The sequence below is a fragment of the Chiloscyllium punctatum genome, chromosome 1, assembly GCF_047496795.1.
Source record: "Chiloscyllium punctatum isolate Juve2018m chromosome 1, sChiPun1.3, whole genome shotgun sequence".
NCBI lineage: Eukaryota > Metazoa > Chordata > Chondrichthyes > Orectolobiformes > Hemiscylliidae > Chiloscyllium > Chiloscyllium punctatum.
In genome coordinates, this window is record NC_092739.1 from 106,681,937 (window position 1) to 106,702,829 (window position 20,893).

Consider the following 20,893-nt stretch of genomic DNA (forward strand, 5'->3'; position numbering starts at 1 on the left):
CTTAGTCACCTTCTCAAAGAATTCAATAAGGTTTGTGAGGCACGACCTGCCCTTCACAAAACCATGCTGACTATCCTTGATCACATTATTCTTATCCAGATGTGCATAAATCCTATCCCTTACAATTCTCTCAAAGACTTTGCCCACAACAGAAGTGAGACTCACTGGCCTATAGTTACTAGGATTATCCCTACTCCCCTTCTTGAACAAGGGAACCACGTTTGCTAGCCTCCAGTCCTCTGGCACTACTCCTGTAGACAAAGAGGACACAAAAATCAAGGCCAATGGCTCTGCAATCTCCTCCCTTGCTTCCCAGAGAATCCTAGGATAAATGCCATCAGGCCCAGGGGACTTATCTATTTTCACCCTTTCCAGAATTTCCAACACCTCTTCTCTACATATCTCAAAGCCATCCATTCTACTTATTTGTGCCTCAGTATTCATATCGACAACAATGTCCTGTTCCTGAGTGAATACTGACGAAAAGTATTCATTCAGTGCCTCCCCAATCTCTTCAGCCTCCACACGCAACTTCCCATTAATATCCTTGATTGGACCTATTCCTACCCTAGTCATTCTTTTATTCCTAACATACCTATAGAAAGCATTAGGGTTTTCCCTAATCCTACCAACTAAGGACCTTTCATGTCCCCATTTTAAGATGCGTCTGGACAGATGCATGAGTAGGTGGGGAGCAGAGGGATACAGATGCTTAGGAATTGGGAAACAGGTTTAGACAGTAGATTTGGATTAGCTCAGGCTTGGAGGGCCAAAGGGCTTGTTTCTGGGCTGTGAATTTTCTTTGTTCTTTGTTTTTTAAAAATTTCCGATATGGTTGGATGGATTCCAATGTTATGGTTATCGTGGAGCAGTTGGCTCGGGAAATAGCTGGCTCTGAAGCACAAGGCTTCAGTTCCACAGGTGGTAACAACATAAAACATAGGAACAGAAATTAGGCCATTCAGCCCATCGAATCTGCTCTGCCATTCAATCATGGATGATACGTTTCTCATCCCTTTCTCCCAAGCGTTTCTCATCCCTATTCTCCCACCTTCTCCCCGTATCCCTTGATTCCCTTGACAATCAAGAACCTATCTATCTCAGTCTTAAAGACACTCAATGACCTGGCCTTCATAGCCTTCTGTGGCAATGAATTCCATTGATTCGCCTTTCTCTGGCTGAAGAAGTTTCTTCTTATCTCCACTCTAAGAAATCTTCCCTTTAATCTTCCCTTGGGTCCTTGTCCCTCCTACCAAGCTGTCAGTGCCCACAGCTTGTACTGTATCCAGTGCCATAACCTGCTTCTTAATCTCCATTGGAGTCAATCAACTTGACTGAAGACTGATATTTATGGTTCAGGAAATTGTAAAAGGAGGCTGAGATAGATAATCCACTCAAAACTGCAGGTTTTTTGGAAATTGAAACTTGCCTTCTGACTGGTTTCTTGATGACACACATGCCTCTCAACTGAATGTTTGTCAAAAAGTAAATTAGCATTTTACAAAAATTCACTCGTAAGATGTAGGTGTCGCTAGCAGGGTCAGCATTTATTGCCTGTCCCTAATTGCCCCTCGAGAAGATGGTGGTGAGCTGCCTTCTTAAACTGCTGCAGTTTATTTGTGTAGGGAAGGAATTCCAGGATTTTGACAGTGAAGGAAGGGCAATATATTTCCAAGTTAGGATGGTGAGAGGCTTGGAGGGGAACTTGAAGTGATGGTTTTCCCGATTTTCTGTTGCCCTTGTCCTTTAGGTGAAAGTGATCAGGGTTTGGAAGGATCTTTGCTGAATTTCTGCAGTACGTCTTGTAAATTATACACAGGGGAGTGGATGCTTGTGGATATGGTTCCAATCAAGTGGGCTGCTTTGTCTTAGATTATGCCAAGCTTCTTGAGTGTTGTAGAGGCTGCACTCATCCAGGCAAATGGGGAATATTCCATCATACTCCTGACTTGTGCCTTGTAGAGGCTTTTGGAAGTGAGGAGGTGAGTTCTCACTGCAGTATTCCTAGCCTCTGACCTGCTCTTATAGCCTCTGTGTTTATGCGGAGAGTGCAGTTGAGTTTCTAGTCAATGGGAACATCCAGGATATTGATTTTAGGGATGCAGTGATGGTAATACCATTGAATGTCAAGGGGTGGTGGTTAAATTGTCTCTTTTCTTAGGTAGTCATTGCCTGGAATATTATTTATCACTTGTTAGCCCAAGCCTGGATATTGTGTTGTTCCATTTGAACATGGACTGCTTCAGTGGCTGAGAAGTCCTGAATGGTGCTGAACATTGTATAATCATCAGTGAATATCCCCACTTCTGACTTTATGATGGAGGGAAAGTCATTGATGAAGCAGTTGAAGATAGTTGGGCTTAGGACACTACCTTGAGAACCTCCTGCAGAGACGTCCTGGAGCTGAAATGACTGACCTTCAATAACCACAACTTTCTTCTTATGTGCTAGGTATGACTCCAACCACTGGAGAATTTGGTACCTGAAAACCATTGATTCCAATTTTGCCAGGGCTCTTTGAAAACACATTGGGTTGAATGTGGACTTGATGTCAAGGTATGTCACTCTCAAACACTTCATAATAAAGCTGTGAGATTCTCTTATTACTTCACGATATATTGAGGCATTTGTGCACTATAATATGAAATCTTATTCTCAGAATATGTTCCTGCAGTTAAATAATTCAACCTCAGTATGTACATGTTAGAATAAATGAATTAGACACTTCCTATTGCTTGTCAGTTAGCTCAGTTGGCTGGTTTACAATACAGTGTGATCCCAACAGTGTGGATTCAATCCCTACACAATTAAGATTGCCACAAAGGACTCTCCTTCTCAACCTCTCCCCTTTCCTGAGATGTAGTAACTCTGAGATTCAACCACCACCAACTGTCTGTCTCTCTCTCTCTCTCTCTTTTCTCTCTCTAATGAGAGAACAGTTCTATAGCCTGGTAAGACCATGGTGACTTTATCTTTACCTTTATATTCATGTACCATCCTGTAACCATATTTTTTTAAAATTCTTATGATACAGACATTTATTTAGTTGAAAAACACACTTAGAAGATTTCTACATTTGAATGTAGAATATAGTTACTGTAGTGTAGCTTAAGTAAGAATACAAATAGACTTTTAACGTACCATATCATTGACATGAAGATTACAGCCACGATTAACCACCAATACCAATCTCCTTTATCACAAAACACAGCCATCAAAAGACCAACCAGAGTGCCATTGTATCCATAAAGCCCTGCTGCAATTGCGGACCTATAATGTTGCAAGTGAAAAAGTAGCATGTTGGAGCTAAACACTTTTCCAAACATTTATTAAATATACAAAAAAGATTTTGCCTGCTTTGATCTTGGGAAAAGTAATGGAAAACAAATACACTTAGAAAATAAAAAGGTAAATATCTGAACACAGAATTGTTCTGAATCATTAACAGCACCATATTAAGTATTGACTTCAAATTAGAAAATGATTCATTATAAGGAAAATGATCATAATTTAGCAGGTATTATTCAAGAAGAAGATTAGTTGCTTGCAAACAAAACGTATCAAAGAGATTTTTAAAAATAGCATTTATCTTGAGCGTTGAGAAGGTTAACTTTGAGTTGGTGCACATGAACACTTTGGCAGAGCAAACACTCTAGTTCTGGGTGAATATGACCCAAACCATGTGACCTAGTACATATCATATCAGTTAGTTATTAACAAGTAGGGTGTAATATATTTTTATGATCTCAGTTGGGAACTGAAACTATTTCAAGCTTCACCGGGAATTCAATGTAGTGCTCCTTTTCATTTGGTTTCATTAAAATGATCTAATCATAGAATTTTACATGAGGAGACTATTTATCCATCAGAAACAGAATATCTTCCTTTGTCCTTTTAAAATTGTTTACAATTTTGAGCACCTTAATAAAGCCATCTCTTAATTCTCTGCTCTAAGGAGAATTAGACCAATTTCTCTAATCCTTTCTTGTACCAACAATCCCTTATTCCTGGTAGTATTCTAGTGAATTTCCTTTACATTCTTTCCAGGGCTTTAACATTCTTCCTTAAATAAAGTGTCTAAAACTGAACTTAATACTCTAAATGTCATCTGACCAATAATTTGTAGAGATATAGCATCACTTCTTTGCTTTTATACTCTAATCCTGTATTTATAAACCTGATGATCCTATAAACCTTCTTAACAACTATTTCAGCTTGACTGACCACCTTCAGACAATTATGCACTTGAATGCCAAGCTCCATCTGCTCCTGTACTTCTTTCACAGTTGTACTGTTAAGCCTGTATTGTCTCTTCAAGTTTCTTCTAACAAAATGTATTACTGAAATTCATCTGCCAGGTGTCTGCCCATTTGGCCAATTTGTCAATGCGTCTCTGAAATCATTCACAATTCGCTATTCTTCCTAGCTTAGTTTCATCTGCAAATTTTGCCCTCAATACACATCTTCAAACTGTTTCAAGAAATCACAAAATCAAGACGCCCAACAGCAATCCCTGGGGAGCATCACTTCCAACTCGCCTCCAGTCTGAGAAATGCCCATTTATACCTAACCTCTGTTTCCTTATCTTACAGCCAAATTCTAATTCATGCTGCCAAGGACAAATCAAATGTTTCTAATTGTATAATCAGCCTGCCACGTGGCGCTGTATTGGATGCTTGCTGTAAGACCAAATACATAACATCCACAGCACTACCCTCATCCATTGCCTGAGTCATTTTGTGAAGGAACTGAATTAAATTAATCAGACTAGAGCTGCCCTTGACAAAGCCATGATGACTGCTTAGTATGAACTTAAAAAAAATGTGTATAATTATCTTATCCCTTATTATGGCCTCCATCAGATTTCCCACTATTGATGTTAAGCTGGCAGGTTTGTAGTTTCCTGGGTTATCCTTTGTCTCTTTCCTAAACAACGGCATCACATTTGCAATCCTCCAGCCCCCAAGGACTGATCCTATGTTCAAAGAGGTCAGGAAGATTTCTGATAATGGTCTTGCAATTTGCTTCCTTACCTCACTCAGCAATTTTGGATGCACCCCAGCTGGCGACTGCCCTACGTGGAGTACTGACAGCCTTTTTAGCACATCCTCTTTATTAAAAACTATAGTGTTCAGTTGCTCAACACTCACATTTCCTAATTTGATAAAGACAGAAGCAAAGCACTCATTTAATACCTCTGCCATACCTTTTGCTTCTGTAGGCAGCATACTCTTCTTGGTCTTTATGGGCCCCATTTTATCCTTCACTATTGAAAGGATTAGGACAGCATAATTTTTGACAACATGCCTTTTCAAGAATTTTGAAATTAACCGCTCAATTGTTCAACGTGAATGCTATTGGTGGCTGCCAATAACAGCTGTAACATTGTTTATATGGTCTTCGTAAACAATTTAGAGACTTATCTTTTTCTTAACTTTGATCTTTTTGCGTTCACTTATTTCTACACTGTGTCTGCATGTTGACTTACCATCTCTACTTACGTTTAGTCTTTAATTAACTCATGCATATTGTTAATTCAAGATTAAACCATAAGGTCATTTGAGTTTGTGAGAGGTTTTCCACAAAGGAAGTGATACTGTTCAAATTATCCTTGTTGCCACCAACTGAGTGGGTGGGTGAATAACAAGTGGGAGCCAGTTCAACCTTCCTCACCAGGGAACTTTATGATTTGGCGTATCCTGTCTGGATCCAAAATCAACTGTGAAATTTCACCCAGAGCTTGTTCATAACATTGACCATTTCCAGACTGTGTCCAGTAGTTACTGAATTTTTATAAATAGTAGCTAATTGCTCAGTTTAAGTTATTTTGATCAATTTTTAAAAGAAATCTTTTTAAATGAAGACATGGTTACCTGTTCTGACTGAGCAAAATTGCTGCCACAGTTGAGAACACTGTTCCAATGAAGCCATTTAGTGCCCACCATCGATTTTGTACAATCAGTCCCGCCAAAATAATAATCCCACTGAGTGGGTTGTTGACAAACATCACCTGAGCAATTCCACGGAGGTTCCAGTCAATAAGTTGAAAAATGATGTTTTTTTCTGCAATGTTGTCAGAATGAAATTATACAGCTGTTAAAGAATATGACTTTTATCTGCTTCCCAAACAAATAATGGAACAACAGGTTCATAGATTTTTGCAGATTTTAGAAGGTGCCATACAATTTACAGATAAAACCTTACCCCTGAAGTTAGATGATACAGTAACTTTATTATTCAGAGACAAACACTTAGCACGTAAAACACTTCAACTAATTTCTATAAAGTGGATCACCAATGGCATTGCTTTTTGTAAATTTACATTGTGTTATGTATAATGTATTAATCTGTTGTTGAATTGGTTCTGTGCATTTTCAATTAAGTGCAGAAAAAAGTCTAAGTGTTATAGTAAATGCTAAATGAAATTATTCTGAATTTCAATGATGCATGTTATTGGGGTTTGCACATTGCCATGTTCTTACAGCTGGCCTTAATAGCAATATCCAATCTGTCCAAGTTCAGGTCCTGCTTTTGTGATTGCCCAGAAAACCTTCTTGCAATAGCATCTGGAACTGTTCTTCTGAGAACAAAGAGGATTGTGGGAAAATTCAATAATGATGTTTAAAATTATGATAGAATATATGGAGCCTGTTGATCAGAGGAAAAGATTTTAGATACAGTTAAAAAGCCGGTGGGAGAATGGCTGACCCAAGCCCACCCTCCCCTAATATAATTTTATGAACACTCCAGGAGGAATTGATCAATCCAATTGCCCACAAGCCAATTTTGTCCATTTGAGGATTTTGACTTGCCCCTGCAGGGATTTTACCCACAGTGCTCACTAAACCACCAGATAAAACCTGGTCAGCCTTGATGCTGAGCTGAAGGATGGCTTTACTACTTGCTGGGCAACTCTGCTCTCTAACCAGAGATCCCCACAAAATGAAACTCTGCCCCAGTGTTGTCCACTGTTCTTTCCAATCATTCCATACAAGTCCCTCTCCCCTCTCAGGGGTCTGCCAACCTAGCTCTACCAAGATGCAAATCTCACCTTATATCCCAGCACCAAGGCTAAATGCTTTACTTGTTGCATGGCAACTGGCCTTGTAGGAATGATAAAATAGAAGCAAGGAATCCTGATCTCTTCCTGCCATTACTGACCATGGCAAATAGTCCAGAGATGTGGGTGTTGAGCAATAGGTTTGTGCTTACACATAAAGCAGTGGTCAAGCATTTGGGGCTGTTTAGCAGTGAAATGTGTTCAGCTATCAAGTGCATTTTATCATTTACTGAGTCTCAGGTTCTATGGAACATCAATGTTTCCCAGTCACAAGGAGGCAAGAGCTCAGTGGCATGACTGGTTTCTGGAAGTGGTAGCTATTGAATAAAACTATTGTCTTCTAAACTGCACTGGAAGTAAACTCAGCTTACTTAGACAATTAATTTATTTCAATATCAATCCAGAAAACCATCTCTTAATTGCTTGCAACACATTTACTTCTTCCTTGAAATAAGGAGATCAAATCTGCACACAGTATTCAGGATGTGGTCTCACCAAAGTCCTATATAACTGAAGAATTACCCCTTATGGTTATGTTTAGTTTCTCTCATAATAAAGGTTGGCAACCCATTTGACTTTTTGATTACACATTTTATCTGCATAAAAAACTTTTTTTGTGATTTGTGCACTGAAATAATTAAATATCTGCATTTTTGGATTTCTGCAATTGTTCTTTGTTGTTTTCTCATTCTTCCTGCCAAAATGAACATCTTCACATTCTCTCACATTAAACTCCATGTGTCACATGTTCGCCCACTGACTCAACTGATCTATATCTTCCTGAAAACACTTTGTGTCTTCTTCACAACAAACTTTCCTATTTATCTTAATACAGTCTCCAGGTTCAGCTATCATGCTTTCACTCCCCTCTTCTAAGTCATTGATGCAAGTTGTAAAAGTTGAGGCTCCAGCACACACCAATGGAGGACTCCAATTTCACATCTTGCAAATCAAAGAGCCATTTATGCATAGCCTTTATTTTCTACTAGCCAACCATTCGTTTATACCTGTTATCCCCATACCACATGAAAGGGTGCATTTCAAAAAGCTATTTCATTCATCAAGTGCCTTCTTTCCACACATCATATGCAACCTGCTTATTCTTGATTCTAACCAAATCATTTCCACTTTGGCAGAAAAGAATTGACATGTGTTCCTGTTCTTAAGCAAAGCAGTAGACTTATCAAACATTCATCCTTTGTAGTTTATTTGCCACTTTATCCTTGGCCACACATTTATAATTCTCAATAGATCAGGGAATGAGTTCATGTTACATAACGTTCAAAAGCATCTAATGTATTCATCACGATCACTCTTAACCTTGTTCTAACTAAACAGCCTTGGGGCAAATCTCTATATTCCTTCATCCACTGGCTATTGAAAATTATTTTCCGACAACATTGATAACCTTCAATGAAACCATCTTTCCAAATGTTAACTTACCTTTCATCCAGTAACCAAATTCTCTCATATCACCAGACAAGTAGCTAATTCTTTGCAAAAAGATTTCTTTGCGTTTATCTGAATGCAGAGTAGATACATTTTCGATCATTGCTGTTTGCTTCTTCTCCATGGATGGATCCTGTTCCTCACAGAATTAAAACAAAATCAAGCTACATGTTTAACATGAAGATACAAACAAAAGCATGATAATAATTTGTTAACTGTACAAGTATTTTCTACATAACAAAAATAAATCTGATTCAAATCACTCTAGGTTAGTGGCCTTTAAATGCAACCTCAGATGCTAAGCTCCACAGACCTGTGCAGCTTCAGATTCACAAATTCAAAACATTCCTTTTTTCACTGGTTAAAGTAATCCTCAAGGAAAGGGCCAATGCTTTTATGTAGTAGAAGTCACGTATGCAAAATTTGACAGCAGATTATAATCAAAACTATATTACTGGTTTGAACTATTTTGTTTAATGAGTTCATAATTGCACTGCCTAGGGTATTCTGTGCATGTGATGAAATATTTAACTTTGTTATCGATCAATAAATTACTTATGAAAAATTACTGTAATTGGTAATTTGGGTCAATGGAAAGTTACTGTGGCCTTGGAACCAAGGAAATGTTGGCTTTAACTCCAAGTGTCTGATAGCTCAGCAGAAATCTTCACCTGTTGGTTAAGATAAAGTACTCAGCAGATTCAAGCCATCACCTCAGTAATCGATTTTTCCTGAGAAATAAAGAAGAACTTGCATCCATAAGAGAATTGTTCATGTCCTCAAAACATTCTAAAGTGCTTTTAAAGTACAGTTGCCATGATAATGTGTGCAAACAATCAATTTGATCACAAAAGGAGAAAAGCAGTCTTCAGCAGAGAGGCAAAATGGACAATTTTTCACTTCACCTGATTGTATTTTTAATACAGAGTAATTTAGCTTGAAAATAGGTTCTACAAATATCAATGAGACTAATGGCCAGATAGATTACTTTGGTGATGTTGGCTAAATTGTTGGCCTAAATTATGACATACTCATAACATTCCTACATAGAATATAGAACATAGGGGCAGGCATAGGCCATTCGGCTCTTTGAGCCTGCTGTACCATTCAATATGATCAAAGCTGATCATCTAATTCAATAGCCTGTTATTGCTTTCTCCCCATACCTTTTGATCCCTTTATATTATAATTTATATAGCTAGGGAAAGGAGAGGGCCACTCAAGGATAAAGGAGATAATTTATGCATTGGAGAATGTAGGTGAGATCCTTATCAAATGCTTTGCATCAGTATTCACAAAGGTGAAGGACATGGTGGATGGTCATTTTAAACAGGGGTTTGTTGATATTCTAGGACAAGGCAATAAAGAAAATAGGTGTTGGATGTTTTGAAAAGATAGACAAGTTCCCAGAACCTGATGGAATCTACCCCAGAACACTGAGGGAGGCAGGTAAGGAAATTGCTGGGGCCTTGCATGAAATCTTTGTATCCTCTTTATTCACAGGAGATGTCCCAGAGGACTCCACATTTGGAGTATTGTGTGTAGTTTTGGGACCCATATCTCAGGAAGGATGTACTGGCCCTGGAGTGTGTTCAGAGGACATTCACAAGAACAGTCCCAGCAATGGAAATCTTAATATATGAGGAACGTTTGAGGTCTCTGTGTTTATACTTGATGGAGTTGAGAAGGATGAGGAGGGGTCTAATTGAAACATGTAGAATACTGAAGAGCCTGGACAGAGTAGATGTTGGGAAGGTATTTCCATTTGTCAGAGAGACTAGGAGGGAATATCCACTCTACACCTGCTTCAAACAACTGGCAAAGTTAGGGTCCAGGTTAATTTCTTGATATTTTTTGTGGGGGTCTGGCCTGGTCCATAACAGGTCTTTATCAATCTTTTTCTCTAATCATACCCATAGAAAGTTTTAGTCACTTTTTATGTTCCCTGCAAGTTTACACTATCACTTTATTTTCCTTTCTTAATCAATCCCTTTGTCTTCCTCTACAAAATTCTAAACTGCTCCCCTTCTCAGGTCTGTTGTTTTTTCCCAGCCAATTTGTGTCCCACTTCCTTGGATCTAATATTACTGCTAATTTTCCTCATAAGTCCTGGTTTGGCCAACTTTCTTGTTTTATTTTGCACCAGATAGGAATGAACAATGTTCCAGATCATCCATATACTCTTTGGATGTTTACTCTTGCCACTCCACTGTCACATCTTTAAGTAACAATATTAATCTACGATGGCCCTGTTTGATCCTGGCCTTTGATTTCCTTGCCTATCATTTTAAAAAATTCCTATTTCTGTTTTTTGTTCTTGTCCTTAAGTCGCCTTCCTCCAACTCTTTGCATTAGTTCCCATTTCACTGCCATTTTAGGTTAAAGCCTCCCCAAACAATCTTGCAAATACTCCACCCTAGACATCAGTCCCAGAATGAGACAAGAGAGTTGCGCTTGAGAAATGTCCAACAACAATCCTGAGCTATCTTTGAATTCCTATCACAGGAATAACACAACATCACTGGAAATTTGGCAGTAATCTCTTTTACACACATAACAAATTTATCACAGTATAATTTTGGAAAGTCTCAGATCTGGCAATTTCCTGACTAAAGTGAAAAATCACTTGGCAGATGCATATTTTAGAGTTTAGATCAGAGTGGTGCTGGAAAAGCACAGCAGGTCAGGCAGCATCCGAGGAGCAGGAAAATTGACGTTTCGGGCAAAAGCCCTTCATCAGGAATAGGAAAAGCTATTGCTGATGAAGGACTTTTGCCTGAAGCGTCAATTTTCCTGCTCCTTGGATGCTGCCTGACTTGCTGTGCTTTTCCAGCACCACTCTGGTCTAAACTCTGGTTTCCAGCATCTGCAGTCCTCACTTTTGCCTCGATGCATATTCCAGCCAATCTGATGACAATCACTGGTTTAGGTTCCCAGAATCTGACGTCAGAAAAGACAATGGAAGAAACAGCCCTGTCAATCTTGCAAAATCCTTCTTACTAACCTCTGGAAGAGCTATCACTCATAGTCATACTCATGGAATTATATCTTATAGACAGTGGCCCAGTTACCACCATTGCCATCTCTGTCTCACTGGAGGACAAACCAAGCTGAGATGGCAATGCAGTCAGGAGAGAGTTGCCCTGGGAGTATTCAGTATTGATTCTGGACCTCATGAAGTCTCATGGCTTCAGATTAAACATGGATAAGGAAGAATCCTGCTAACTTCCAAGGAAATCATCTACCAACCTCCTCCTGCTGACAAATTAGTACTCCTCCATGTTGAACAACACTTAGAGGAAACACTGAGGGTGGCAAGGGTACAAAATGTACTCTGTGTGGGCAATTTCAGTGTCCACCAACATGGGTGGTTTGGCAGCAACACTACTGATTGAAGTAGTCGGATTCTAAAGGACTGCTGGACTTGGTCTTCCTTGGTGAGGAAGTAATATACTTGGTCTCATCCTTACCAATCTGCCAGCTGCAGATGCATCTGTCCATGACAGTATTGGAAAGGGTGTCCACTGCACAGTCCTTGTGGAGCTGAAATCTTGCCTAAGAATAACCTCCATTGTGTTGTGTGACACTATCACCGTGCTAAATGGGACAAACTATGAACAGATCCAGTACTCAGGACAGTATGTCCATGAGGAGCAGTGGGCCATCAACAGCTGCAGAATTGTACCCTGGCACGATCATAACCTCGTGGCCTGACATATCCCCACTCAATCATTACCATCAACCATGCTTCAATGAAGAGTGCAGGAGGGTGTGCCAGAAGGAGCACCAAGCACACCTAAAAATGGGGTGTTGATCTGGTGAAGCTAACAGACAGAACAACTTGTACATTAAACAGCATAAGCAGCAACATATGGAAGTTATGGGAAACTGGGAAAAGGTGGCTCTATTATTTCATCAAGTTATTGGGACAATAGAAAGGAATGACCTAAATTCAAAAACCAGATGTTTGGGCACAGATGAGAAAGGATAAAAATGGGAAGTCATTGTGGAAGTGGGGCACAGGGACCTAACAATAACCACAAGATAGGATAGAGCACAAAGGAAGTAATAATGGGACCTTGTCAGAAAAGCTCAGAGATAATCGTGGAAGATTTTAAGTTACATATTGAGTGGAAAATCAGGTAGTTCCAGGTAGTCTTGATGATAATCTCATCGAATGTTTCTTTGTCAATTTGTGACAATAACATATTTGGAGCCAAACAGAGAGCAGTCTTTACTAGATCAGCGCTTTAAACCTCGATGAATGATTTTATAGTGAAGACTCCACTGGGTAGCAGTGACCATTGTAAGTATTCAATTTTGAATTCTGTTTGAGGGATAGGGAATTCAGTCTGAGAATAAGAAAATTTTAAAATTTAAGTAAGGGGTACTTATGTGAGTAAGAAAGCAGAGTATGAAAGTGAGCTGGCAAATTAAGTTGAAAACTGGGTCAATCGAGATGAAATGGCTGACATTTAAGGTATGCTGAATACACAGAATAGATAGTTTAAAATCACACAACACCAAGTTATAGTCCAACAGATTTATTTGGAAACATTAGCTTTCAGAGCACTACTCCTTCATCAGGGGGTTGTGGAGTATAAGATCATAAGGCACAGAATTTATAGCAAAAGTTTACAGTGTGATGTAACTGAAATTATATATTGAAAAAGACCTGGATTATTTGTTAAGTCTCTCATTGTTTTAGAATGAACATGCTGGTTTCAGTTCTTTCATGTGTAAATCACAGAACATTTAAAAATTAAATTCTCAAGTGAACTTTAACAATTGGTGTCATGTCAGCCCAGATAAGGTATGTAAGGTGGGAGCTGCCCATGTGTGAGACTGTCTGTGCCACAATGGTCAGACTGATTGTAATCCAAAAAATTGAGTTACAGAATCTTGCATGGATTCATGTAGTTTTAGAGCAAAGTAAAATGTAATTCTGCAAATACAAATTCACCCCACAAACTTATATGCGTATGTGTGCATGTGGGTGTGTGTGTGGGGGGTGGGAGGTGTTATGAGTGTATGGGGCTGTAGGAATTTAATTGAATTTACTGTCACATGTACAGAGGCACAGTGAGAAGCTTTGTCTTGCGAGCAATACAGGCAGATCACCGGGTTAAGTAGCACAGATGGTAAATGTTAGATAAACAGTGGCAAAAACAAAAACACAGGTACAGGCGAATGTTAAGAGTTTGTGAGTCCATTCAGTATTCGAACAACAGTAAGGTAGAAACTGTTACGAAACCAGTTGGTGTGTGTGTTCAGGCTTCTGTACCTTCTCCCTGATGGTAGAGGTTGTAGAAAAACATTGCTAGGGTGGATGGATCTTTGAGAATGCTGGCGGCCTTTCCTTGACAGTGGGCCTGGTAGATGGACTCTGTAAATGGGTGGTTGTCTGGGCCGCGTTCACCACTCTCTTAACCATCTCCGATCTTGAATGATACAGTTGCCATACAAGGAAATGATACATCCAGACAGAATGCTCTCGATACTCTGACATGTCTTGCAGAAGATTGTATGGTGTTGTCCTGAAAACTGGGCAGTTTGCTACGAACAATGATCTATTTGAGGTTTGATGGTTGTTTTAAGGCAAGAACTGGAGGTGTGGGGAATCACAGAACCATACAGTCATGTAGACCCTCTCTCATACGCTCACACATACATTCCCACACTCACACATGCACCCTATCACAGAATTATACCCCTTTACGCTCACACTCACACACACACTCTCACAGACACTCATAACCATTCCCCCCACCACACACGTGCACACACACATACATTCACGCATACACACATAAGTCTGTTGGGTGAATTTGTACTCGCAGAATTACATTTTACTTTGCTCAAAAACTGCATGAATCCATGTAAGATTTTGTAATCCATTCTGTAAAAGATGAGAGACATAACAAACAATCCAGATATTTTTCAATATATAATTTCAGTGATATCACACTGTAGACCTTTGCAATAAATTCTGTGTCTTACGATCTTATACTCCACAACCACCTGATGAAGGAGCAGTGCTAAGAAAGCTAGTGCTTCCAAATAAACCTGTTGGACTATAACCTGGTGTTGTGTGATTTTAAACTTTGTACACCGCAGTCCAACACCGGCATCTCCAAATCATGACAGAATGGATACATGGCATCAAATAACAAAAATTCCAAGGGATAGGCCCATCATCTCTGATTAGCCAGAAAAGTTAAAAATAGCATCAAATACAAAGAAAAAGCCTATAATTGAATAAAGACACAGAAGATTGAGCAGATGTTTTTTGTTAAAAAAAGCAAGGATTGACCATAAAAGTAAGCAAGGAGGGAAACATTTGCCTGAGAGAAAGTTAACCAGAAATATGCAAACAGATAGTAAGAGTCTGTATAAATGTTTTTTTAAAAAAAGAATTAACAAAGTGAGCACCGTTCCTTCAGAAAGTGAATCGAGAGAATTCGTAATGGAAAATAAGAAGGCATGTGAGTCCAATGAACATTTTGCTTTAGTCTTCAGTTCAGAGGATGCAAGAAAAAACACAATCACCAGAGAAGCAGATATAGATTGACAAGTGCCGAGACCCTGAGGAAGCTCATTATTGGCTCTTAAAGAAGTGGCTAGTGAGATAGTTGAAACATTGGCATCAACGTTCCCAAGCTTGCTAGATTCAGGAAAGATCCTATTAGATTGGAATATTCCACATGTGGCTTCTTTATTCAAAAAGTGAAGGGGATAGAAAGTAGGAAACTACAGGATAGTCAGCTTAACATCTATCATAGGTAAAATGTTAGATGATATTATTAAAGAAACTGTAGTAAGGCACTTAGCTTGCTTTAAGCTACTTGGATAGAGTCAACAGGATTTTGTGACTAATCTGTTGGAGTTCTTTGAGGAGATAACATGTACTGTGGATAAAGAGGAACCAGTAGATGTATTGTACTTAAATTTCTAGTGTCTATTTAATAAGGTGCCACATGAAAGGTTGTTGGAGAAAATTAAAGCTCATGATTTAGGGGTAGTATTTTGGCAAGGATAGAAGATTGACTAACAGTGTAGCAGAGTGTAGGCACAACTGGTTCTTCTTCAGGTTGGTAAGATGTAACAAGTTATGTGCCACAGTGATCAGTGTTTGAACCTGAATTGTTTACCATTTATATAAATGACTTGGACAAAGGGCGGAAGGAATGGTTTCCAAATTTATTTATTATACAAAGATAGATAGGAACATAAGTTGTGAAGGGTTCATAAGGAGGCTGCAGAGTGCTAGGTAGCTAAGTGGGTGGGAAAGATGTGACTAATTGAGTATGATATAGGAAAATACAAAGTTATCCATTTTGTTAGGCAGAATATAAAAGAAGCATCTTATCTAAATGGTGAGTGCTCTGAGATGTAGAAGAATGTTGAGGATTTTGTGCATGAATTGAAAAAGGTTAGTATGCAGAGCACAGCAAGTAGCTGGAAAAGCTTAAATAATGTTATTATTTGTTGTGAGGAGAATCAAATACGAACATAGCAAAGTTGTGCATCAGTTATCTAGGGCATTGGTGAGGTCATATTTGGAGTATTGCGCACAGTATTGGCACTGAATTTAAATGGAAATATAAATATATTGAAGGGCGTTCCAAGAAGATTTACTGCACTAACATCTGAAAAGGTTGTATAGAATAAGTTTGTGTCCATAGGAGTTTTGAAGAGTAAGAGGTGACCTCACTGAAACATCCTGAGGGACTTTGACAGGGTAAATGTGAATAGGATCTTCCTTTTGTAGAAAATCCAGAACTAGTAGTCACTGCTTAAAAATAAGGGTTGAGAGTCTTTTGGAGCTTTCTTTATGAAAGATGGTGAAAGCAGGATCCTTTAAATATTTTTAAGGCAGCTGTAAGACTGATTTTTGTTAAGCAAGGGGATAAAAGGGTGCTGGGAAAAGGTAGGAAAGTGCATGTTATAATCAGCTCCGCCACAATCCTATTCAATGGTGGAGCAGCTTGAGGAGTGGAATGGCCCATCCTGCTCCTTGTTCATAAATCTGTATGTTTGACGAAAGGCTAAAGTTTTATGGAATATCCTGAATGAATGCAGCTGTAAGAATACTTGGCATGGTTGCTCAGTGGTTAGCGTTGCTGCCTCACAGTGCCAGGGACCTCGGTTCGATTCCACCTTTGGGCGACTGTCTGTGTGGAGTTAGCACGTTCTCCAAGTGTCTGTGTGGATTTCCTGCCAATGCTCCAGCTTTTCCTCACAGTCCAGAGGAGTACAGTTCAGGTGGATTGGCCATGCTAAGTTGCTGATAATGTCCAGGGATGTGTAGATTAGGTGGGTTAGCCATGGGAAATGCAGGGTGATAGTCAGGGGGGTGGGATGCTCTTCAGAGGGTTGGTGAGGACCAGATGGGCTGAATGGCCTGCTTGCACACTGTCAGAATTCCATGAATACTCATGAAATTCAGTGCCATGTACTAGATCAGAACCCCTGCTACTGAATTTAATGTGCGCCTACTTTATCACGTGTCCTGAAGCCTCAATATTTAATGTCTCGGGAATACATTGTCAGAAAATGTCAAACTTATATCAATAGCACTATCAAGTCACACAACTACTGATAACAATAAGGTTAAGAAAAGCAACATTTTGGGAATATTCTAACTTCCAAGATACTCTTCAAGTTGCACACAATCCTAACTTGGAAAAATAAGATTTTAGTATTACTGGATTGAAATCATGGAATTCCTAACATTATTGTGGGTTCGTTATCACTGGCACCATTATAAGGATTACTTGGTTCTGAAAGAAATTTTACTGAGGAAGGAAGAGAAATGTCTGGCATAAACAAAAAAGAAGCTTTGTAGGATTTAATTTTAGCAATACAAAACCTGTGGGAACTCTACCTGAAGCCGCAGAACAAAATAAGACCAATAATGTTTATTAATACTGAAGGATTGAGTTTTATACCAGGTCTACAGGAAACAGGGACTTCAACTTTTATAACAGTCTAAGAACTCCGTGACCATAGGAAACTGCATTATATCAAATATTCAATTTTTTTTTCAAAATGATGAGAAATGCTATGAGTGCACAAAGTTATGGATTGTAGTGAAGATGGCCATGAATTATTTATAACTGTTGCTAACATTCTCAAGCATCACTTGTGTTTGTCATGTCCTGTTGCTAGCCACCTGTATTCAAGCCATCTGGAACTTAACTGGTGAACATTACTAAGGTACAGGAAGAACTTGTTCAATATGATAAGAGCATGCATAAATCATTAATAGTATCTTGCTAGTCTCTTATACGTGAATCTGTGACCTTCCTCACGTCCACAATCATTCGCAAAATTTTTGACCTGACCTGCATTGAAAATAAATGGTCAATATATTTTCATACCTTTGAGCCAATTCCTTCACAGATATCTGTTCTGATATCACTCTGTTTAATTATTGTTTCCTCCTGTATGATTTCTGTTCTCTGATGATCCATGAATGGAAATATTTCCTGAACAAAAACATTTACTGAAATATGTAAGTTTGTTCAAATGTTTTTGAAGTTTTTTGTATAATCAAACAATCCAATATTCATAGCAAACATACACAAAAATAGCTTATCTTGGATATTTACAGCATAATTTTAATATGTAGCTCAATAGAAAACTGCATGTAGCTAGGCAAAATGTGTCAATGTCTTAATTTAGTTGCCTATTCAAAGAATATCAATCAGTACAAATTTATTATTTTGCTATAGCTTCACTTTTCCAAAAATAAAATCATAATTTTTTAATAAAACCATTACCAACATCAACGATTTACTCTAACTGCAGTTAGGACAACCAGTATGTTGAATTGATATAATTTTGTGACATATTAAATATGATTACTTCGTCAATCTAGAAACAAAGCCATTCAGAGAATGTGGGTAGAGGCGGTAATGCTGTGTGGGTGGGAAGAGGACAAGGTGTCTTAATTTGTCATTGTGAGAAAAATCTTTCTTTCAATATGCACAAAAGAATTCAAACAAATTCCAATCAAGGCAACAGCCCTGGCTTTAACAATTTTGTTAATGAATGTGTTATCGCGTCTGACATAATATTTTAAGCATGTGAGCAAATATTTCACTTCTTTATTAATCAATAGATTACTTATAAAAGTTACTGAAAGAAATGATTTACTACAGTGTTAGGTTTGCACAGCTCAGTTCCAGAAGCATAACAGTTGGCTGAATTGATGCAATGTATGTAGCAAATCAGATATCACTTTGTCAATCTAAAAGCAGAACCATTTAGGGATGATGATGGTGGCGGTAGTGGTGGTGGTGGGTAGGGGATGCAGGGGTGGGGTTTGGGGGGGAGGTGAGGAGGGATCATGCATGGGGAAATGGCCTCAAATTATCATTATGATACAAATCATTCTTTCTATTGCAGACAAGAAACGACAAAATTATAACTGATAGAAGAGTTTCAGGTCCACCAATGAAGGAAGACTATTGGGTTTGATTATTCGGAATGAGTTGGGTGAAGTGGACCAAGAATCAATAGGGCACCATTTAGGGAATTATGTTATATGTTAGCTGTAGAAATTGGAAGACAGTCAATTTCAACTGGTTAAGAACATATCAGACCCTGATCATCAAAAGTTAGCAGGCAAAACCACAACAGAATAATGGTATGCTTTTAAAGAGCAAATAATTCGCTAATGACAAAAGATATAGACAGCAAAATAAAATAGATTAAGTGTGTAATAAACAGATGTCAGTTTGATAATGAAGTGAGATTTAAAGCTAGCTTTAGAGGGATTATCTAAAAGGAAATAAATGAGATAAAGAGAAAGTCAAGGAACACACTGGCAATTAACATAAAAGGGAATCCAGAAATCTTTTCTTGGCAATTAAATAGTAAAAGAGTAGTACAGGCAAGGTGGAGCCAGTCAAGAATCCAAAAGTTGATTATATGTAGAGGCAGAAGACATAGTTGAAGCCCGAGATGAATTGTAACAGAGGCAATGGTTTAGACACGTGATGGACTAAAAGTTGATAGATATGAGGTATCAGAAAGCCTGGTCACACCTAAATTTGGTAAGTTACCCTAACTACATAGAATATATTCTGAGAGGATGTTTCTCCTCATGGGAAAGTTTCAGAGAAGACAGAATTGTCTGAGAATAATGGGTGCTAATTTAAGTCTGAGATGAGGAGGATTTTCTTCTCTTAGAGTTGAGAGTATTTGGAACCCTTTGCTACAGAGAGCTGCGGGGACAGAGTCCTTGTGTATATTAAAACTGAGATAGATAAAGTCTTGATCAGTAGGGGAATCAAGAATTATGGGGAAAATGCACAATAGTGGATATGAGGAATACCAGATCACCCATGATCCTATTGAATGATAGAATAGGCTCAAGGGGCTATTCAGACGACTTCTGTTCCTATTTCTTTTGGTCTTATGGTTAAATCCAAGGCAGGACAGAAATTGTGGAGCACAGAGTTTGCAATTTTGACCATAATGAGGCTAACTACTATTCTCTGAGGGAGGGAATATCTTCATAGAGAAAATGACTTCCATTTAGAAAGCAATCTTCCAGTCTTTGATGTGGTTGTAGAGGTCTGGAAAATCACAGATATTAAATTTTCGTTCCAAAAGGGTATAATAATTAGGCCAGCAACTACAGACCAATTTATTCTTAGTCAGATGAAAACTTTTTCAGACAATAATCCACAGTTGCTCTGAGAATTACTGATTGAATAACTAAAACTAACACAATTCAGCACCTGGAAAAAGTGTCCAAAGGTAATATGCTTAACCAATCTTACGAAACTTTTAACAGAAAGCTGATAAGGGTAATGTGAAAATTTGTGTACATGATTTTTCGAAAAGTTTTGATGTAATGCCACTGTGACAGATAACAAAATGTGCCAGCAAATTTAAAGACCGTGTAATAAAAGGGGCAGTGACAATTTGTAAAGTTTGCTGAGTGACAGAGGACAGTTGCTTTTTTGGACTTTAGAAAGGTAAACTCTGGTCTTATTAGATTTTTTAGATCTTATTTTTATTGTGAGGTTTTCCAAGGGATGATAATAGGGTTACTGTTCTTCTTTGTGTACATTGATGTCATAGACCTGGATGTACAGGACACAGTACCAAAATTCTGGATGTTATGAAAACCCAGACGGATTGTTAGGAGGACAGAGCTAAACATTCTAAGAATGGACAGGTAAGTGGCAGATGAAATTTAAACCAGAGAAGTAAGAAACGTGATGTAGAATGAAGCGAAATATTATAAAGTAAAGGTCACAACTTTAAAGGAAATGAGGTTCCAAGGAGATGGGGGATGAAAACTTGCACAAATCATTGAAGGTAGCAGGGGAGGTTGCAAAGATGATTAAAAAGACCCAGACTGAC

General features: G+C 38.4%; 1 protein-coding gene across 2 annotated transcripts in view; it reads right to left on the reverse strand.

Annotated features, from left to right (window-relative positions):
- Positions 1-20,893, reverse strand: part of slc14a2 (solute carrier family 14 member 2) — a 136,334-nt gene that overhangs the window by 35,252 nt on the left and 80,189 nt on the right. For both annotated transcript variants that reach the window (XM_072571793.1, XM_072571794.1), the window contains 4 exons: positions 17,893-18,000; positions 8,504-8,648; positions 5,874-6,063; positions 3,142-3,270 (listed from right to left, as the gene is read on the reverse strand). In XM_072571793.1, coding sequence (XP_072427894.1) covers positions 3,142-3,270; positions 5,874-6,063; positions 8,504-8,648; positions 17,893-18,000 — 572 coding nt within the window. The remainder of the gene's footprint in view (positions 1-3,141; positions 3,271-5,873; positions 6,064-8,503; positions 8,649-17,892; positions 18,001-20,893) is intronic.